Source organism: Dipodomys ordii, unplaced genomic scaffold (assembly GCF_000151885.1).
Source record: "Dipodomys ordii isolate 6190 unplaced genomic scaffold, Dord_2.0 Scaffold7, whole genome shotgun sequence".
Taxonomy (NCBI): domain Eukaryota; kingdom Metazoa; phylum Chordata; class Mammalia; order Rodentia; family Heteromyidae; genus Dipodomys; species Dipodomys ordii.
In genome coordinates, this window is record NW_012267223.1 from 7,485,089 (window position 1) to 7,505,157 (window position 20,069).

A 20,069-nucleotide genomic window follows, 5' to 3' on the forward strand; every position below is an offset into this window, starting at 1 on the left:
TTCCTACTTTGCTGATTAGGTTCTTAAAGGAGAAAAAAAGGAAAAGGAATTGAATTTATATAAAAGGTGTTACTTCCCTGCTATTCAATGATCATCTAGTAATATTTACTGTGAGAATCTGGTTGAGTTCCTGGTAAAACTCACAAAGCATGGGAAGCGTGGTCTGGCTATAACTCAGGGATAGTGTGGCCTGTGTCCTGACCTTATAAATAAAGACAATGAAAAAGTGTGGAGTGACTGACGGCTGGCTCCATCCCTCTGGGTTAACTGGTTGATGAGGGTTCAGGTTTTCCTAGCCTTTTGCTACAGTAAAGGATGTCTGTCTGTCTGTCTGTCTGTCTTAGGGGGAGGGGACAGTGGTATTCCTGTCTCCCCACTTGTCAGATCTGCCCACGAGCCATTGGTTCTCTTGGTGCAACCCATTTTTCTTGTTGGGATGGAGAGGTGACTATGTGGAGATGGGAAATCGTCCCTTCAGTAGTTTTAAAATTGTAAGTGGGACACTGGAAGATACATTGTAGAGACTTCTGAGTTTTCAGAGGATTGATTGGCTGTTATTTTGTTCTTAGGCAGTTAATGAGGTGTTGCTTGCCTTGAACTTGTGGTTTCTTCCTGTTAAGACTGCCTTCTCTGCTCCTAGCCTGGACTTTGGGAGACATCCCTGGGAAACCTGAGTTGCTAATAACCACATCTCTGACTTGCATGGAAACCCATGCTGCTGAGCTGGTTTGGTTTTCTCTAGCTGTTGCTGGAATCTTCCCTTGGGCAGGCCTGGCTGACTCCTGGATCAGCTCCAGGGATTGGAGGATTTAAATGTAGATCCCAAGGTTGGTCCTCTGTGGCTTCTCTTTCCTAGAGATTTCCCTGTCACTTGCCCTCTTTTGTGGTAGCCCTGAACTATGACACCTCAAGCCATAGAAACCACAGACTGGGGAGTGTCCCCAGGGCAACTCTTAGAAATAGATCCAACCCAATGCAGCCTTCTTCTTCAAGGGATGAATCCCTTCCGTTTTCTTCCTGCCACGTTCATTTTCTAGTGTATTCCAGCTTCCAGCCTATCTCCCACAAACTCCCCTCCCCTGCCCCACTTTGGAAGTACTAGGGTTTTTTTTTTTTTTTTTTTTTGGTCGGTCATGGGGCTTGAACTCTGGGCCTGGGCGCTGTCCCTCAGTTCTTCAGCTCAAGGCCAGCGCTCTACCACTTGAGCCACTTCCGGTTTTCTGGTGGTTTATTGGAGATAGGAGTCTCACGGTCTCTCCTGCCCGGGCTGGCTTTGAACCTTGATCCTCAGATCTCAGCTAGGATTACAGGCGTGAGCTACCAGCGCCCGGCTAGTACTAGGGTTTTAACTGAGGGCTTTCTGCTTGCTGGGAGGCACTCCTAACTCTGAGTCCCATCTCCAGCCCTTTATACTGTGGTTATTCTTGAGATAAGGTCCACGTGTTTCACCCTGGCAGGTCTGGATGGTGATCTTTTATTTATGTTCCCTGCCATAGCCGGTATGAATGGTGGGTGTGACCCCACTGTGCCCAATTCTTTTTAGTTGAGACGGGGCCTTACAAACTTTCTCTGCCTGGGTTGGTTGAGAAGTTAGGGTTACAAGTGTGAGCCACTGGTGCCCAGCCTTCAATTTGCTTATGAGCATACTGCCTAGGATTTATAATCATTATCTAGAGAACAATAGTTCCTTTTGTTTTTGAGAAGAGTCTCCTTGAGTGGCTCAGTCTGGCCTTGAACTTGTGATCCTTAGAGGAGGGTGCTTCTAGGCAAACTGCTATACTCTTGAGGAGTTATTTAAGTCAGATACAGTGACTAATCCCAGCTACTTAGGAAGTTGAGAAGATCAAGATTCAAGGACAGCCCAGGTAAAAAGTTAGTGAGATCCACCCTCCACCCCCTTGCCCCAAACCTCATCTCGACCAATAGCTGGGTGATGGTACATGTCTTGCAGCTTAGCTATATTGGAAGCACACAGTCTGAGTCCACCTGGGCAAAAATGGCAAGCTCCTTTCCTAAAAACTACCAAAAGAGCCAACAGTCTGGCTCACTCGCATGGTGGAATGCTTGTCTACCAAGTGTGAGGCAACAACCGAAAGACCAAGAGCTATTTAATACTTTTGTGAAATGGGCCAGCCCCAACTTTCACTGGTCAAACTCATGGCACTTCATTTGCTCCTTACTAGCAATTTGACTTCCACCCTAGCAAAAAATGGCAACTTTGTAATCGCTCCAGAACAACGGGGAGTGGGGAGGGGCTACTAATGGCCAGCTGCCTCCAAGCGATGTGACCTACTTCTTCCACAGCCTTTCAAATTACATTTCTAGCCAGATTGGACGTGAAAGCTGCCTCTTCAGATAGTATGGCTTTCACCTCTAGATCAGCCTTTTCTGAACTGCACCGGGCTTTCCGCTCCGGCACGTAATACAGAACAAACAGTTGGACTGTCTCAACCACAATGGTTGGTTGCATTCTTCATCAGAATATCATCCTCCAAAGTCCCTGACACAGGGTTCGCTGAAGGAGAGGCGGCCTGAGTGTCAGAGCAGCCCTGATCCTCTTCAGCAGTGACCAAGACGAGATGCTCCTAGGCCAATGCCTTTATTTTCAAGGCCTTTGATTTCCTTCCTTCTGTTTATTCTATTGGGTCTATTTGTTTCAGACACCTTAACTACTTTTGGCTTAGAAAGCTGCAGATGACCAACCGTCTGGAGTTGGAGGCCGGAAGGATCATGAGTTAGTTAGAGGTCGGTCTGGGCTACGTTGGGTGACCCTATGGAGAAAACAACAAGCGAAATTAAGGGAAGGGGTTGAGGGGAGTCACTGGCATCAACAGCCAGGGATCTTGCTATCCTGTCAGATATTTTTCTTTTCTGTTGGTGGTGGTTGTAGGGATTGAACTCAGAGCCTCAAGCTTAGTAGACAAGTGTTCTGCCACTGAAGCTATGCCCAAAGTCCTGTTGCTTTTAAATGTTCAGATAGGCTCTTGTGGTTTTGCCCAGATAGCAATCCTCCTATCTCTGCTTCCCGAGTAGCTGGAATCACAGGTGTACCTGCGATTGCTTTTTTTCCCCCTTCTAGCATGGCCTGAACCATATTCCAGGATAGAGAAGTACCTGGCTCTCTCTTTCAAAAGTTTCTTATTATCTTTGTTTTTGGAGCACTTCCTTAGTAGCCAGATTCTAATCCATATACAGAATTCATTCATCTTTGGCGGGGCACTGGTGGTTCATGCTTATAATCCTAGCCACTCAGGAGGCCGGGATCCAGAGGATCTTGGTTTGAAACAGCTGGGCAGAAAAGCCTGTGAGACTCCATCTCCAAAATAATCAGTCAAAAGAAAGAAAAAAACAAAACAGCCTGGAGGTATGGCTGAAGTGATAGAGCACCAGCCTAGCAAGCTTGAGGCCCAGAGTTAACACACTAGTCCTGGCCACAACACAGAAAAACCCAAGAGAATCTCATCTTCAACTCAACGTGAAATTATTTTGTCCCTTTCGCCCAATTCACCAATCAGATTCAAAGATAATCAAATAAATGTTCTCCTGACTGTGAGGGCAGGTCAAAGATGTTTCAACTCATTGTGGACAACAGGACCATCACTGGAAGGCTGGAATAAGTTCTTGACATCATTGCTTTGATCTGGAGAAGAATCATTTACATTTTCAAGTGCTGATGTCTTTAAGTCAGGGTCAATCACCTTTGCAGCTCAAAGTCAAGGTTGAGTTAACTGAGGCTTCTGTGGTCTTCCGTCCTCTAGGTGGAGCCAGAGCTTGTGATGGGAGCATTGGGTTTGAGCAGCACCATCCATTTCCCCTCATTTTCAATCTCCAAGACGATGCTGCAGAAGGCAGGCCCCTCCCTAGAAGGGGTGCCGCGTACCAGGCCGTGCTGCCTCAGGTCAAGAAGGCTCTGGAGGCTGTCCTTCAAGACATTGCCAATGACAACACCTCCAGGGCAGACTACACTCAGGACCCGTCCGTCATGCCCTGTTGTAACCCCTACCAAATCGCCTGTCGCTGCCAGACCTCCTAGCACGCTGTTGTGGCCCCCAGGAGGAATGTTGAGAAGCTAGGCACATTTTTAACCTCTCTTTAAAAATAAAGCTCAGGGCTGGGAAGGTGGCTCAGCGGTAGAGCGCTTGCCTTGCATGCATGAGGCCTTGGGTTTGATTCCTCAGCACCACATAAGCAGATAAAGCCAGAAGTGGTGCTGTGACTCAAATGGTAGAGTGCTTGCCTTGAGCTGAAGAGCTCAGGGACAACGCCCAGGCCCAGAGTTCAAGACCCATGACTGACAAATAAATCAAAAATAAAAATAAGGCTCAGTATTTTGGTTGGTTGTCTCCCTCTCCCCTGTCCCTGCGCCTACTGTCCCTTCTCCATGGGCTGGAGGTAATTCCTGAGCCCCGCGGGCTCTGGGGTGGAGGCCAAGGGGTCCCGAATGCTCACTGGCTTTAGAGTCAACCCCAGATTTAAGCTCCTGATCTGAAACTTGGGCACAGTCATTTAACCCTTCTTTGCAAGGTGGTTTGTGGTTTTGAAGGTCAACACGGGAAAGTACCTGGTATATTTATTACCTAACAGAACCGATACTTCGGCATGCCCCCAGTTTCACAGGTCTTTTTAGCAGGAATGTATACCAAAAGGTATTATGCAGAGCAGATCTTTACCATCTTTCCTTTATTTTTGACTGTACTGGGGCTTGAGCTTGCTAAGCAGGTGCTCTACCACTTGAGCCACACCCTCAGCCCCTTTTTACTTTAGTATGTTTTTAACCTAGGGCTTTTTTTTGTTGTTGTTGTTCAGGCCTAGGCTTGTGACCACGATCCTCCTACCCATGCTGGCCACATAGCTGAGATCATAAATTCTAGCTACCTATGCCCTGCTTACTGATTAAGATGGGGTCTCACTAATCTCTTCCCAAGATGACCTCAAATATCAATCCCCACCCCCCATCTCTGCCTCCTGAGTATGAGTAGCTGGGGTTAGAGGTGTGCCCACCTGGTCTGGCCCTCAGATGCTGCCATGTATGTGTATTGAAAAAAAAATACACATCTTCAATGTTTCTGAATACCTGGGATCTTGGGAAACTGCAAAACCTAGTTCAGTAGGTTTAGAGGAAAAACCAAGAGCCTACATTTCTAGCAAGTTCCCCAAGGATGCCTTGAGAGGCCTAGATCTCAACCAAAGATAGGTGTAGATGAATCCATGGCTCTGCTCTTCTCTTTACCCCTCTTAAAAGATTTTAGCTCTCCCTACACATTAAAACTTTTAATAGGGGTGGATGGTAGATGGGAAGGGGAAACAAAGGAGGAGGTAACAATGCTTGATAAGAAGTGTACTCATCTTGTCCATGTAATTGTAACTCCTCTGTACGGTAGTTTCACAATAAAAAAAAGAAATATTAATGAAGTTAAAACACCTCAGAAACGCATTTGCCATGGTTTATTTAGTGTCCTAAATGGGACTCCAAGGTAATAATAAATGATTTATTCTACTCACTGCAAAAATACTTTGCCTGGCTAAAATAATCTTTATATATTTGTAATATACAAGAAATACAATTCAAAAAGGTTTTTCCTATAAGTACATTTTTTTACACAGCATACATGTAGAAAGGATGCCCTTTTTAAATATAAAATTCCGGTTATGTACCAGTATAGTTAGTTAGCATTTGCATGGTGGTTTGACGGTATCTTAAATAGCTTGATATAGACAGAAGCTCCCCGCACCCACTGGGAGACGGGGCTGAGCGGGCCCAGGGAGGAGTTAGTTAACCATGTCCTGTGGCTCAGTCTGCCCAGCACCCAGGATTCAATCCTGCCTCCCATTTCTGCTCAGACAATCGCACTCCATTCTTCCACTTTCCTTGTTTCTCCACAAGCACCTGACAGGGGATGTCCTGATTTCTGAGGCGTGCTTCTCGTCAGGATGGCTTCGTTTTGCCCTTCTGACTCCCACGGCACAAGATTATCTACCGGAATCAAAACAGAATGACCTTACTCTTCCCTGGAAGGGGCTGGGGGCGGCTGCGCCTCCTACAGGCCAGGGGCCACGCCGTCCGCAGGGGAGGTGGAGCTTCTCTGGTCACAGAGAACCCCACCCAGTCCTATGCAGGTACAGATGATTATGGAACACTGAAAAACTGGCTATACATAAAATGTGTGCAGGTATATTTATACGTCTATACGCATTAAAAAGGCTCGTCTTTAATTGTAAACACGGACTGCTAAATCACTTAAGTCAGTATATGTCCTTGGTGAAAACTGTTTTATGCTGGTTCACAAGGCTAAGAGTCACAAAACCCTGGGTTCCTCCTGAGGGACCAGAAGTGATTATCCTGCCTTTCTCTCATTGGGAGCAAAGTTGACCCCAAGGAGAGAGAGGTGGTATGAGGGTGGTGATATCGTATTCTACAGAGGTCACTGGTGATGACCCAGGGGACAGAGGCAGAGTCCCAGGGAGCCCTGACGGAGGTCCCTGGCAGGCCTGTGCTCCTGTCCAGAAGAGATTTCAACCAAGCTGATCCTTGAAGACCCTTCTACAGATCAGAAGCGTTTAAGGAATGTGAGTCAAGACATGGACTCTGGACCAGTACTTGCAACCAATATGGCGGTTCAGAACCAGGGCAGCGGGCGGGCTTTTCTAGCATCCCTCCTTGCACATGGCTGCCAGCGGGGGCAAGACAGATGGGCCATGCTCCCAGGACGCTCACCCCTCTGGTCTTTGCCGCTGCTGCTCCAGAGGCTCCCTGGGAGCACTGGCCCTTCTTCACCTTCTGCCTACAGGCTCAGGGACAGGCTGGGCTGGTGGCCGCCATCTAGCACCTACCGTGTACGGAGGTCACCTGGCACTTGCTGGAGTCTCACAGCCATTCTGGGGAACTTAGTCGGATCTTAACACTCCTGCTGGCAGGAAGTGATTCTTGTATATAAATATAAATTCTTGGGGGGTGCTGGAGCTTGAACTCAGATCCTCATGTGTGCTAGGCAAGCACTCTACCCACTGAGCTATATCTTGAGCTCATACAAATTCTTAAGGCAGTTTAAAGCAGGTTTCACTCATGTGGGAATTAAGGAGGGAGACCAGGCCACTGGCTCGCATTCAGCTCTTTGGCCCTATATATATAGGCAAATAATCTTCCTAATTTTGTATCGTAGGGTTTTTTTTTTTTGCTTTTCTGTCCAGTGCTTTGCACTCACAGGGGCAGGGACTCTACCACTGAGCCGCCCTTCCAGCAACACCAGTTTTGTTGTTGTTGTCAGTCATGGGGCCTGAACTCTGGGCCTGGGTGCTGTCCCTGAGCTCTTCAGCTCAAGGCTAGCACTCTATCCCTTGAACCACAGCACCACTTCCAATTTTTCCTCCTTATGTGGTGCTGAGGAATCGAACCCAGGGCCTCAGGCATGCAAGGCAAGCGCTCTATCACTGAGACACCTTCCCAGCCCCAACACCAGGGCTTATATACAGCAACTCCAATTCCTTTTTCTTCTTTCACACTAAACAAATGATCAATCGAGGGTGCCTATTATTTATACAAGTTCCCTTTGGTAAGAAGGGACTACCTCCTACATGCCAGAATTACCCTAATTCCCTAAGCATAAGAGATTTTTTTCTGATTTCACTTGAGAATTTCATTCATGGTGTAGAAATCTTTTATAGCAGTTTCAGACCCTGACCCAGTGCTCTAAGCTCTAGGTGATGTAAGATGGTCACCTTTATCCCCACCGAGTCTGCCCTGGAGTGCTCGGGTTCCTGGAAGATGTCGCTTGAGGTCACTAGCCACCAGCTTTCACAGAACAAAACAAAACATGCCCTTTGGGCTGGGTGCTGATGGCTCCCATTTGTAATCCTACCTACCTACCCAGGAGGCTGAAATGCAAGGATCATGGTTCAAAGCCAGCCTGGGCAGAAAAGTCTGTGATCCTATCTTCAACGGAGTCAGCAAAAAACCAGAACTGGAACTGTGGCTCAATTGGTAGAGTGCCAGTTTTCATCAAAAAAGCTAAAGGACAGCACCCCAAGGCCCGAAAAGAAAATTCCAGTACTGGCAGAAATAAAACAAACAAAACCCCCCTGCCCTTTGGTCCTAGTTGGGGTCATGAGAGTCCAATGGGCCAAACAACTGGTCCAGACAGCTATCGTTTGTTAGGCTGCAAGCCAGCAAATGTTTTATCATTTCTAATTAGTATTTTTTAGAACCACTCTGACCCATGACTTAAAATATACACGTCACTTGCTGGCCAGGCATTTGGCCACCTGCCTATCCAAAGCCAGAAATCTCAATGTCAAGCTGCAATCCACAGAGCCAAGCTGAAAATCACAAACACCCCCTAGTCATGCACAAAAGCCCCCACAGTATTTTTTGGGGGGGGGCAAATATATTCATGAGGTTGTTACATGTATCAGTGGGAGAAAGAAGCTAGACCTGCAGTCTGCCATTTTGCAAATGGATCTCAACTGATGCAGAATACACCGCAGGCCTCATGAGTTGTGCACGAAAGCGGAGATGGACACTTTAGCTGTAGGAGTTGGCTTTCCAGACCTTGGTTCAAACACTGGCTATTCAAAATGATCTCCAGCTGTCTGTCCGGGATATTTTCTAAGCGAGACTTAGAGAGGGGCCTATGTTGCTTTTGCTAGAAGCTGCAGCAGGTGTGAGTGGACCTGGGACTCCCCAGGGAGAGAATCCTTTTCCCAGCCCCCACCCCCACCCCATGCACACTTTGGAACCCAGTGCTCAGCTGGTACCACTTACTACCGGTTCAGCTGGCAGAATGCGGGGACCCTAGAAAAGATCCTCAGGTGAGCCTTGTGCTGGTGGCTTACTCCGGATATCCTATCTACTCAAGAGGCTGAGATCCGAAGATCCTCAATTGGAAACCAGCCTGGGCAAAGAAAGTCTGTAAGATTCTTCTGTGCCAGTCGTGGTGCTTAAAACCATGAGATTCCTATCTCCACTTAACCAGCAAAAAAGCCTGGGGGTGTGGCACAGATGGTAGAGCACCATCTTTGAGTGAAAAAGCTAAGGGACAGAGTCCAGGCCCTAACCTTTTAAAAAGGTTCCCAGGTGAGCTCACTCCCAGCTCTGGCCTTCCAACACAGCTGCTGCGCAGACTCAGTCTGCCCGGCCAGAGCTATAGCGTGGGTCAGCTCCCCACAGCCAGCTGAGTCCCCGCCACATAGCCCAGCTTGGTCAGCTTGGGGAATGGGAAGGCAGCAGTGGGCATGAGCAGCCCTGGGCACCTCAGGAAGGGTTGAGTTCACACGGGCCGAAGCTCCTACCTTATGAGCAGCAGTGTATGGAAGCAAAAGAAAGGTGGAGTGAAGGTCTCTGAATGAACACCCAGCCACACTCCCTGATTAGTGTTGGGTTATTCTAACGGGTCAGGTTTAGCACGACCTGAGGGCTAGCTAGCCTGCAGGATCGAAGCACCCAGCAGCGGTCTAGGGCTGCGTTTTAGAGCAGAGGATTAGTTGTTAGGGCCTAGGAAACAAGGAGAGTCAGTCGGTGTGCAAGTGTGCAAGGTGACACGCACTTCCTCCCAGGCAGTCAGGCGGAGAGCCCTCGCCCTTGCACTTTAGGGGTTCCTAATGCTCACAGGGGGAAATTCGTTCTCGTCATCAAGACACACTGGTCCCGTGGCAAACTCGTGTTCCGGAATCACCTCTCCTCGGAGCGCCCCGCCGTCCTCAGAATAGCCTGGGGACCAAGGAGAAAGGAAAACAGCTCAATTCTTACCCTTAGGACCTCGGGGGAAAGGGGGGTCTGAGAAAAAGAACAAACCAAAGAAACCGCAGTGGCATCCTGGCTTCCAACTACAGGGATTGCTAACTATCTCCTTATCAGCCTCTGACTCAACAAATGGTTGAGTCTCCCTGGTTTCCACCTCAGAGGCCTGCATGTGCACCTCTGTGGGATGATCTAAGAGGCAAAGGGTAAATGCTACTTCTTTTTGGTGCTGGTCCTGGGCTTGAACTCAGGGCCTGGATGCTGGCCCTGAGTTGAGCCTGTACAGTTACACTTCTGGCTTTTTAGTGGCTATTTGGAGATAAGAATCTCACAGACTTTCTTGCCTGAGCTGGCTTTGAACCTCGATCCTCAGATCTCAGCCTCCTGGGTAGCTAGGATTACAGGCGTGAGCCACCAGAGCCTGGTCTAATGCTGCTTCTTAAGACATGAACCTCTTGTGTTGCGTGGGTCAGGATTAGGGACTTGGATTGAAAGCCATGAGCAGGCCCCATCCAGGGAAGAGTGGGGGAGGGGAGGGGGGCAGAGCAGCTGGAGGCTGCCTGGCTGCCCAGCGTGGCTTACCTGGCACTGTGGAGGCTGAAGATGCGCTTGGTCTGGCTACTGTGGCTGCGTAAGACTGAGGTAAGGAAGGTCTGAGGTCATTTTCTTGGCTCTCTTCGGTTGTTCCGGAGCCAAGCAAGCTGCATGCAGTAGTTAAGGGGTGGGGGGAAGAAAAGAAATCACCGGATATGCAGAATGTCTTCAAATGGAAAGGTAGAGCAGGGTCATGTTCTGCTACCTGAAGGTGAATTACAGCCCCGCTGCTAGGCTGTGCTGTCCTTATGAAGTGGCTTAGATCATCAGGGATCATTCATGCAAGTTCAAATGACCGCCCCCCCATCTGCTCATTTTGCTTAGTGAGAAAGGCTTGCCCCCCCCCCCCGAGCAATTGAACTTCACAGTTCAATTCTGCAAACTTTTTTTTTTTTTTTTTGCTGGTCATGGGGCTTGAACTCAGGACCTGGATGCTGTCGTAGAGCTTGTTTGTGCAAGAATAGCGCTCTCCCGACTGAGCCGCAGCTCCACTTCCCATTCTCTGGTGGTTAACTGGAGATAAGAGTCTCACGGACTTTTTTGCTCTGTCTGGCTTCAGACTGTGGACCTCAGATCTCAGCCTCCTAAGTAGCTAGGATTACAGGCGTGAGCCACCAGCGCCCTAACAATTTTTGGAACTTTAAAAACGATTATCTTCAAATAGTTGGCCACGACTTCAAGTTTACATGTCCATTATGTGAACAATGCATCATGATCAGTGTCACCCTTTCCATAGTTCTGTATTTATGGAGACCTACTGTGTATACAGTACTGAGTACTGTGTACTTAGCTGAACAGGGGGTGTTTCATTTGCAGTGTGAGGCTTCTGGGCACTGTGAGCCTGAGGGTGCCTGACACAGTACCTGACTGAAGTGGGAATCCACTAAGGGCTGGCCACAATGACAGCCAGGCTAGGGGGACCACAAGGAGCCAGGGAGGAGGGGACCCGAGAGCATCCTGGCTGGACTTCATTCGTGGAGCCTCGACAGCTCTCCACACACACATTGCTGAACAGCTGTCTGTGACAACTGGACTCTTCACCTGTGAGTTTTGATTAAGACACAGTCTCCGCCGTCCTGAGGGTCCAAGTTGTAGATGTAAAGGTGTCCGTCAGAGGAGGCCACGAGAAGCCTTGGCAGTTTCTGGATCCTAGGAACCAAGGGGAACAGGAGCTGTGATCTCAAGGGCATGAGAGGCAGCCTTGCTTCAGTAATTCATCACCAGTTCCTCTCCAGCCACTGACAAAGCTGCAGTTCGCCGATGGGCAGAAGGGCTGCTGGCTGGTCCTCTGTGTGCTCATTTTGGATCTTTTTGTGCCAGTACTGAGGCTTCAACTCAAGGCTCGATGCTCTTACTTGGCTTTTTTGCTTAAGTCTGGATCTCTACCACTTGAGCTACACCTCCACTTCCAGCTTTTTGCTGGTTCATTGAAGAACAGAGTCTCTTGAATTTTTCGGCCCAGCCTGCTTTGAACCAGTCTCCTCAAACCCCAGCTTCCTGAGAACTCTGAGATTATAGGTGTGAGCTACTAACATCTGGCCACAACTGAATTATTATTATTACTATTATTATGAGACAGGGTCTCACTGGGTAGCCCTGGCTGGATTTGAATTTGTGATCATCCATAAACTCAGCTTCCTCACTGATAGGATTACAGGCATACACTACCATACCTGTTCCTAAACCGGCTTCAATGGGGGGAAATTTTTTTTAATGTTCTACTTCTTTCATTAACTCCTTAAACCTCTTCAAACACCTGTCGGCCCTGTGGTGTCTGAGTGAAGACAACAGAAGTGGAGGATTTTTTTTTTTTTTTGGTCGGTCGTGGGGCTTGAACTCTGGGCCTGGGCGCTATCCCTCAGCTCTTCAGCTCAAGGCAAGCGCTCTACCACTTGAGCTACAGCGCCACTTCTGGTTTTCTCGTGGTTTATTGGAGATAGGAGTCTCACGGTCTCTCCTGCCCAGGCTGGCTTTGAACCTTGATCCTCAGATCTCAGCCTCCTGAGTAGCTGGGATTACAGACGTGAGCCACCAGCGCCTGGCTAGAAGTGGAGGATTTTTAAGTAACCACCTATAAAGAGGAATTGTTTCCAAGATGGTATCAGAAGCCAGAAGGATAATATTCCCAGGCTAGCTTCCAGCCTGAACCCCCATTAAAATGAGAGGCGAGCAGTGACTGGCTGACTGTGCACAGCCTGCTTTGGGGGCCTCTTGTCTTCTATTCCCTTCCTATCGTGAGAGATCCCGAGGTTTGGGAAAGCGCCTGTGAGCTGAGCTGGGTGAAGACGGGTCTCCACACATACATACATACGTTGAGAGCGTGCAGATATTCTTCTGCCCGGAGAAGTTCAGGCGGCCCGTGGCAAAGGCCCTGTCCTGGTTCATCATGTCGGACACCTGGGCGGGGAGGTAGTTGGTGGCAGCCATGAACACCTTCCCCATGTAGCCACTCCACGTGGAAGGCTCTTCTGGGCGGCTGGAGGGGCAATGCAGAGGCCAGGATGAGCCACGTCCACTCAGTGATCGCCACACCCCACCCCTGCCACAGGCAGAGACTGCCTGAGCCCCAGGTTCTAGCCCCCTGCCAGTCCTGTTATTTAGGCAATAAGGAAAGATCACTAGGGGACCACTTGTCTTTCAGAAGAGCCATCGAGAAGCCATTAAGAGGTTCCCTGTGCTTTCTTGTATTAAAGACATGTATCTGAGCCAGGAGCCAGTGGTTCATGCCTGTAAGCCTAGCTACTCAGGAGGCTGAGATCTGAGGATGGTGGTTCAAAGCCAGCCCAGGCAGGAAAGGCTGTGAGACTCTGATCTCCAATAAACCACCAGAAAACTGGAAGTGGCGCTGTGGCTCAAGTGGTAGAGCACTAGCCTTGAGCTGAAGAGCTGAGGGACAGAGCCCAGGCCCAGAGTTCAAGCCCCATGATTGACAAAAAAAAAAAAAACAAAAAACAGTGTGTTTGATGATTAGTGTGATTTCTACATGTCCAAAAATGGGCAAGGGTAGAGAATGAGCTGCACTTGCTGTGTGGATGCTGGAAAACGAGCCCCTGCCTGCATGGGGCTGGGCGAGGAACAGGCACATCCCAGCGGGGAAGGCCTCCTGAGCCAGACGAGGGCAAGCTTCCGGGCAAGACACTCTGGGTGGCATCTGATGACAGCCAGGGAGCCAGCTGGGCATCCAGGGGACCCAACAAGACCTGCTAGGTCCCCTGCAGCCACTGCCTCCACCAGACAGCCCCACTGTGAGTGACACCCCCGTCTCTGTGCTCTACAGTGTGGCAGCACACGGTGTTCCCCGGAGCGCCTGCGGTGGCCCTGCCAGCAACCCTGATGCTGCAGATCAGAGCCCTTGGCTCATTCCTCACCACTACAAACTGGCCAGGGGGTCTCTGAGGAAGCTCCTGGACCCCTCTAGACCCAGCCGTGTGCTGGTGGACGACATGCCAATCCTGCACACAAGGTGGGGACATGGGTGTGTAAAAGAGGAGGAAGCTGCTACAGCTTCTTCAGGCCCAGGCAGGAGGGACAGGAGGGCCGAAGGTCCTCACCCTCTTGGGTTCTGTGTGTTTTCTTATTTGAAAAGCAGGGACGATCGTGAGTCCCTTTCTGGTGGTGTGTTGGGAGAAGGAAAGAGGCTCGGCAGAGAGCGAAGTAGGTGGCAGATGTGGCTGTGTACAGCGAGGTCTCGGGGAGGTGGCGGCCACTGAACTTTGAAGGCAAGGGAGGAGCTAGGGCTTCATTCCCCAGGGCAGAGAGAGAGGGAGAGAGGGGGAGAGAGGGAGAGAGAGAGAGAGAGAGGGAGAGATCACACAAGGAGAAATGAGAAGGAGTCATGGGCAAAGGAGCATTTTCAGAAGATCATCTAGCAAGAGGATAAGGGACAGAATGGTCAAAGGAGGCTAGAGCCAAGTACCGTGGCTCAAGCCTGTAGTCCTAGCAACTTGAGACTGGGGGATTCCTGGGAACAAGTATGAGACTCTATCGTAACCAGTGGCCGGGTGCAGTTTGCCCACCTGGCATGGCAGCTATGGGGAAGCACAATGGCTGAGCTCTGTGACCCACACCTGTCATCCCAGCCACAAATGGAGGCACCATAGGTGGCTTGCTTTATGCCAGGCTGGAATTACTTGAAAGTACCTGAGGCAAAAGAGGCTAGAGGAATGGCTCAAGTGGTAGAGCGCCTGCTTAGCAAGCATGAGGTCCTGAGTTCAAACCCCACTACCCATGTGTCCTCCACCCCCCAGACAAGGTAATAAAATACAATAGACTGGGAAGAGGAGACCAAATATAGGCATGATGAAGTGAAGGGCAGAGGCCAGGGAAGCAAATGGGAGCCACAAGCCACACCATCCAGATATACTGACTCTTCCTAGATGTGTCCAGTGGCCCCTGGTCACCTGTGGCCACTGACAGACACAGGAAAGCTCAGGGGACAATGAGTTTCCTGTCCTATGCACCAATGACAGGTAGAGGCCGGCTGAGGCAGCAGGCGGGAGACGCTGGCTCCTCCTGGACCTGGGTCACGGGTGGTTGAGGGGTTTGGTTAACAGATGGGCGCTCGGCAGGGCTCAGCCTGCTCCAGCAGAGGACAGCACGAGTGATAGAAAGCTCCAGAAGAGAGTGGTGCTGTTTCAGAGGTTGCTTGGGAAGGCAGCAAAGTCTAGAGAGAAGATCTCATCTCTGAGGAAAGTGTGCAAGGGAGAAAAAAAGTACAGGGCCAAAAAAACATACAGGGCAAAAAAAAAAAAAAGAAGTACAGGCTTGGGGAGCCCCACTTCCCCCGCCCCGCCCCCCCCAAGCAGGTGTTAGGAAAGTCCCTGGGGAGACTGAGCAGGGGAGGGAGCAGCCATTGTTCCTAACACCAATGGGGGTGGTAGTGAGGGGAAGTCCTCTGGGAAGGGGGGAGGCTACAACATTCACAGAGCCAAGACCTGGTCTTTTTGGGGGGACCTGGGATGAAAGAGATGGGGAGGGTGGGAGCTGCATTCCAGGACAGTAAACCTATCCCAGTGGTGGATTTATTACACGTGGTTGTGAGCAAGCATGGTCAAAAAGTAGTTTAAAGAATCAGAAGACAAAGCTGGGCACCCGTAATCCTAGCTACTCAGGAGGCTGAGACTTGAGGATTGCAGTTCAAAGCCAGCCTGGGGAGGAAAGGCCAGGAGACTCTTAAGCTCCAATTAACCACCAGAAAATCAGAAGTGGTACAGTAACTTAAGTGGTAGAGCACTAGCCGTGAGCTGAAGAGCTGAGGGACAGCACTGAAGCCCAGAGTTCAAGACCCACGACTGACAGAAAAACAAAAAGCAAAAAAAAAAAAAAAAGACAGACATTTCAAAAACAAAACTTTGATTTCCTGTGTGCATCACAGGAGAAGCCCTTGGCTGGCCCCAAGTAATCGGCAGCTGTGTTCAAATTGTGTTTAAATCGTTCTGTGATCGCTTGAGTGTTTCCCTGACCTTAATTCTGGAAAACAGGATTCTCCAAAAAGCAAATGGTGCTCCCACCACCCCAAAATCAAGGTACAAGTTAATGTGCTTAACTTGAGTGGTAAAGGGACAATTTTACATTGGTTGAAGACAGAATGTCCTTAGTGGAAGTCTGATGGTCTTGTGGGAAAAATAAAATCCACCATCCTCAGAACAGCGCTGAGCTCTATGCCTCTGGAGCATGCGTGGTTCTCCCTCAATAGTGTTCTCCCTGGAACCACAGACATGCGGATACCAAGAGCCTGCTGTACTTCAATGTCAGAGGCCGGGCACCATACCATACTAAGAAGGTGGAGAAAGTGTTTTTCTCCTGAGAGGCGTATCCAGTTAGGAGGAGGCGAATTTCTCCCAGTCACCAGGGTGCTTAGGATGTGGCCGAGCGACGTCTCCAGTTCTGACTGGCAGTCTAGTGTCAATCTGGTGGGTAAAAATGTGGCGCTTGCTGTGGACGCTGGATCTGGAGACTAAGGCTGGCTTTGAGTGGGTTCTCAGAGCCTCAGTTTCCCCAGTATCTCATGCCTTCCAGAAATCCCGTGGGCACCCAGGGAGGAGGTGTGGAAAGTGTTCTGTAGCCCAGAGCTACAGAACATGAGCTCCAGGTCAGGGCTAGCGTCATTAGCCTTCACTCGAGCACCTGCTTTTAGAAGATAATTGAGCAAATCTCTAGATGTTTCCTGTTTCAGTTTCCTAGACTGACTCTCAATGGTAGAGTCAAGAAGCACTTTGGGTGTCTGCAGCTTCCTAGGCACAAGCTGCCTAATTTGTCACTAGAATCATAAAATAATAAGAAACTAAGTGACACACCACTGGTTACAAAGTAACCATTCTTTTCTACCATGCTGGGAGGAAGGCTGGGCCAATGGATGCAGCCCCAGAGACTAGCTAGTGGAGACGGGAATTCTCCTAACTCCAACATAGGCACGCACCTAGCAGGTGCTTAGCAACCAACACACTCACACCCAACAGCAGGCAGAATTCTAGTGAGCCTCTGAAGAGCCATAGCCCAGCCTCCAATCTGTAGGGCTGCTGAGATCTCAGTCCATGCTGTGCTGTGTTATGCAGCTCAGGTGGCCTCCAACTGTTTACCTAGGTGGGCTTGATCCAACCACATCTGCCCTTAATAACAGAACACATGCCAGGTATGGTAGAGTACGCCGTAGTCCCAGCTACTCAGGCGACTGAGATAGGAGGAGCTCTGGAGCCCAGGAGTTCGAGGCCAGCTTGGACTATATAGCAAACCAGAAAGAAAAACATGCCAAGCACTGGGGGCTGGCATCTTTAATTCTAGCTACTTAGAAGGCTGAGATGTGAGGATTGCGGTTTGAAGCAAGCCCACGCAAGAAAGTAAAAGCAGAGCTGTAGGTCAACGAGTAGAGCTCCAGACTTCTGTGGAAAAAGCTGAGCCAGTGCCTAGGCCCTGAGGTCACGCCCCAGAACTGATACAGCACTCCTGCCCAGCGCTGGTGGCTCACGTTCTGTCATCCTAGCTACTCAGGAGGCTGAGATCTGAGGATTGCAGTTCAAAGCCAGTCTGGGCAGGGAAATCTATGAGACTCTTATCTCCAATGAACCACCAGAAAACCGGAAGTGGCACTATGGCTCAAGTGGAAGAGCACTCGCCTTGAGCTGAAGAGCTAAGGGACAGCGCCCAGGCCCAGAGTTCAAGCCCCACGACTAACGAAAAGAAACAAAAACAAACAACAACAAAAACCAGCACTCCTCTGCAAGAGACTCGCTCTGGCTAGCCTGGGTGAGGCCCTTCCTTCCCCAATGGGAAGGAAGTTTGAAGGGCATGAGGAGGAGAGGAGGAGTGCAAAGGAGGCCGCAGGTGTGAAGGCTGTGTAGGAGGGAATGTGAGAGGCCCAGGATCACGATGGCCAGCAGGGAGGCGGAGAGGTCACAGCCACAGCCGACAGGACCTGCACCTTGTCAAGTAAGAGGGATGAGTTCAGAAGAGGGCTCTGAGCCCCGGGTGAGAACAGATTGCATGGAGACACCTCCACCTCAGCCCTGGGGGTCTCCGAGCAGAGAACTCCACCATGCCGTGCTTGGCTTCTAACCTCCAGAGCTGTGAGATCATGACTCTGTGGAGACTAGGTTTGTGACTGTTTGTTACAGCAGCCATAGAAACTAACACACACACACACACACACACACACACACACACACACACACACAGATGCCCCATTGCTACAACGTAGCACACACTTTATACCTGTATTACCCCCCACTCCCATGTCTACCAAGCACTCGGTGGAGGTGGCAACAGGGACAATAATACGATGCTATGTTTCTAGCTAGGCTGGTTCCACAGCCCACTGGCCAATGCCTATTGATGCTTGCTATAGATCAGTTGCTACACTAAAAGCTTTATATCCACACTCATTCAATCCTCATAGCAAGCCTACGATGCACACACTGTTAGGATTATTTTATAGATGAGGAACATGATACAGCCAAGAGTCAATGATCTCCACCTCGGGAGCACGGGCCCAGATTTAGTGCTTCTGCACATGCCTCCACCAATGGACTGATGTAATAAATCAGGCCAGATGTGCGACATCCGAAAAGAAATCCTCTACGCAGGCAGAGGAGTCAGGGCCTGTCTCTTTCTCTCCTCCTTTCTTCCCCTTTTCTGTGCCCCATTTACCTATTGGCAAGGTGTTCCAGCTTGAAGATGTGCACGGTCTCTGTGTTGCTGGAGGCACACAGGAACTGAGAGTCCATACTGAAGACTAGGGAGCTGATCGTCACATACCTACACACAGCAACACATAGCCCAGTGAGCTCCAGCAATGAGAGTCACCACCCTGCCGTCCCCAGATCAGCCTCGGAAAGCATCTCAAAGAATCCAGGTATTGGGGCTGGGAAGGTGGCTCAGTGGTAGAGCACTTGCCTTGCATGCCTGAGGCCCTGGGTTCGATTCCTCAGCACCACATAAACAAAAAGAAAAAAGCCGGAAGTGGCGCTGTGGCTCAAGTGGTAGAGCGCTAGCCGTGAGCTGAAGAGCTGAGGGACAGCGCCCAGGCCCAGAGTTCAGGCCCCATGACCGGACTCCCCCCCCAAAAAAAAAGAACCCAGGTATTCTATATCCCCCTTCCACACCAATGAGGAGAAGATGCACAAAGGATCATGGTTTTGAGCCTGGTGTCAATGGCTCATGCCTGTAATCTTAGCTACTCAGGAGACTGAGAACTGAGGATCTCAGTTCAGAGCCAGCCCGAGCAGGAAAGTCTGTGAGACTCATAACTCCAGTTAACTACCAAAAAACCCCAAAATGCTGAATGTGGAGCTGTAGCTCTACGGGTAGAGTGTCAGTCTTGGGCAGAAAAGCTAAGGGACAGGCCCTGGCCCTGAATTTCAAGGTCCAGTAATGGCATGTGTGTGCATGCATGTGTAAACACACACATATACATACAGATCATGGTGCAGAGAAACAAGGCCTGGCCCTTCCTCTAGCCAGAAGCCTCCCGTGCTCCTTTGAAGATGCCAGCTGCTCTGCGCCAATCAAGCTGCAGAACGCTGCAGTGGGAAGGATCCAAATAGCCACACTTCCACGGAGTGAATCACACATTATTTTTGGGTTGTGACTCGGAGCTCTCTGGTTTCTCCCGGCACACATCAAAAGATGTGCTGAACTCCTGTGTCCAACTGCTTCTCTGCTGGCAGTTTTACTAAGCCCCATGTGCGGCCCCAGTGTCAATGACCCGAGAAAGTACATGAATAATACTTCTTCTGGGTGAGAGGGGGGAGCCCGGGGCTGGCCGCTGTTCTCTCCTGTCAGCCATGACAGGGCCTCTGTGGGACTAGAAAGCGGGTTTAACACAGAACACAGACCTTTTCATTCCTCTCCGGAACTCATAGAGCTTTTGTCCGTCAGGTACAGAGAACACCCGGATGACTGTGCCCTGGAAAAGACAGGCGGGTGGTCGTTTCCTAACCAGAAGTGCCTCACGCTGCGGTGTCCCTCTAGAGAGCAGTTGGTTTGATTGGTTTTAAACATCTAATCGGAAGAGGGAGCACAGAGTATTGGCAGAGAGGCATTGTTATTTGTACACATGCCAAAGAAGCAAATCTTGGAACCTTGAACACTGACTCCTTTTCTCTCTCCACCTCTGCCCAAGGCTCTATGTGTGCATGCAAATATGTATGTATGGATGGATGGGGGTATTCATGTATGATGGGTGTTTAGATGTATGTGTGCACGTATGTGTGTCTATATGTGTTTCCAAACTGCCCGGGTTTCCTAG

The 20,069-nt window shown here is 49.8% G+C and overlaps 2 protein-coding genes across 4 annotated transcripts in view; one reads left to right on the top strand and one right to left on the bottom strand.

Moving 5' to 3' along the window:
• Arsg (arylsulfatase G) overlaps positions 1–4,130 on the top strand; it is a 112,973-nt gene extending 108,843 nt beyond the window's left edge. For both annotated transcript variants that reach the window (XM_013037898.1, XM_013037899.1), the window contains one exon: positions 3,759–4,130. In XM_013037898.1, coding sequence (XP_012893352.1) covers positions 3,759–4,033 — 275 coding nt within the window. In that variant the 3' untranslated portion in view covers positions 4,034–4,130. The remainder of the gene's footprint in view (positions 1–3,758) is intronic.
• A 1,301-nt stretch (positions 4,131–5,431) lies between these two features.
• Wipi1 (WD repeat domain, phosphoinositide interacting 1) overlaps positions 5,432–20,069 on the bottom strand; it is a 28,836-nt gene continuing 14,198 nt past the window's right edge. The window contains exons 6-12 of one of the 2 annotated variants that reach the window (XM_013037903.1): positions 19,657–19,727; positions 18,470–18,577; positions 12,639–12,803; positions 11,369–11,476; positions 10,316–10,434; positions 9,603–9,703; positions 5,432–5,974 (exon numbers count right to left, since the gene is read on the bottom strand). In XM_013037903.1, coding sequence (XP_012893357.1) covers positions 5,927–5,974; positions 9,603–9,703; positions 10,316–10,434; positions 11,369–11,476; positions 12,639–12,803; positions 18,470–18,577; positions 19,657–19,727 — 720 coding nt within the window. In that variant the 3' untranslated portion in view covers positions 5,432–5,926. Of the gene's footprint in view, positions 5,975–9,539; positions 9,704–10,315; positions 10,435–11,368; positions 11,477–12,638; positions 12,804–18,469; positions 18,578–19,656; positions 19,728–20,069 lie in introns of both variants that reach the window. The other variant, XM_013037901.1, reaches the window with a different exon arrangement.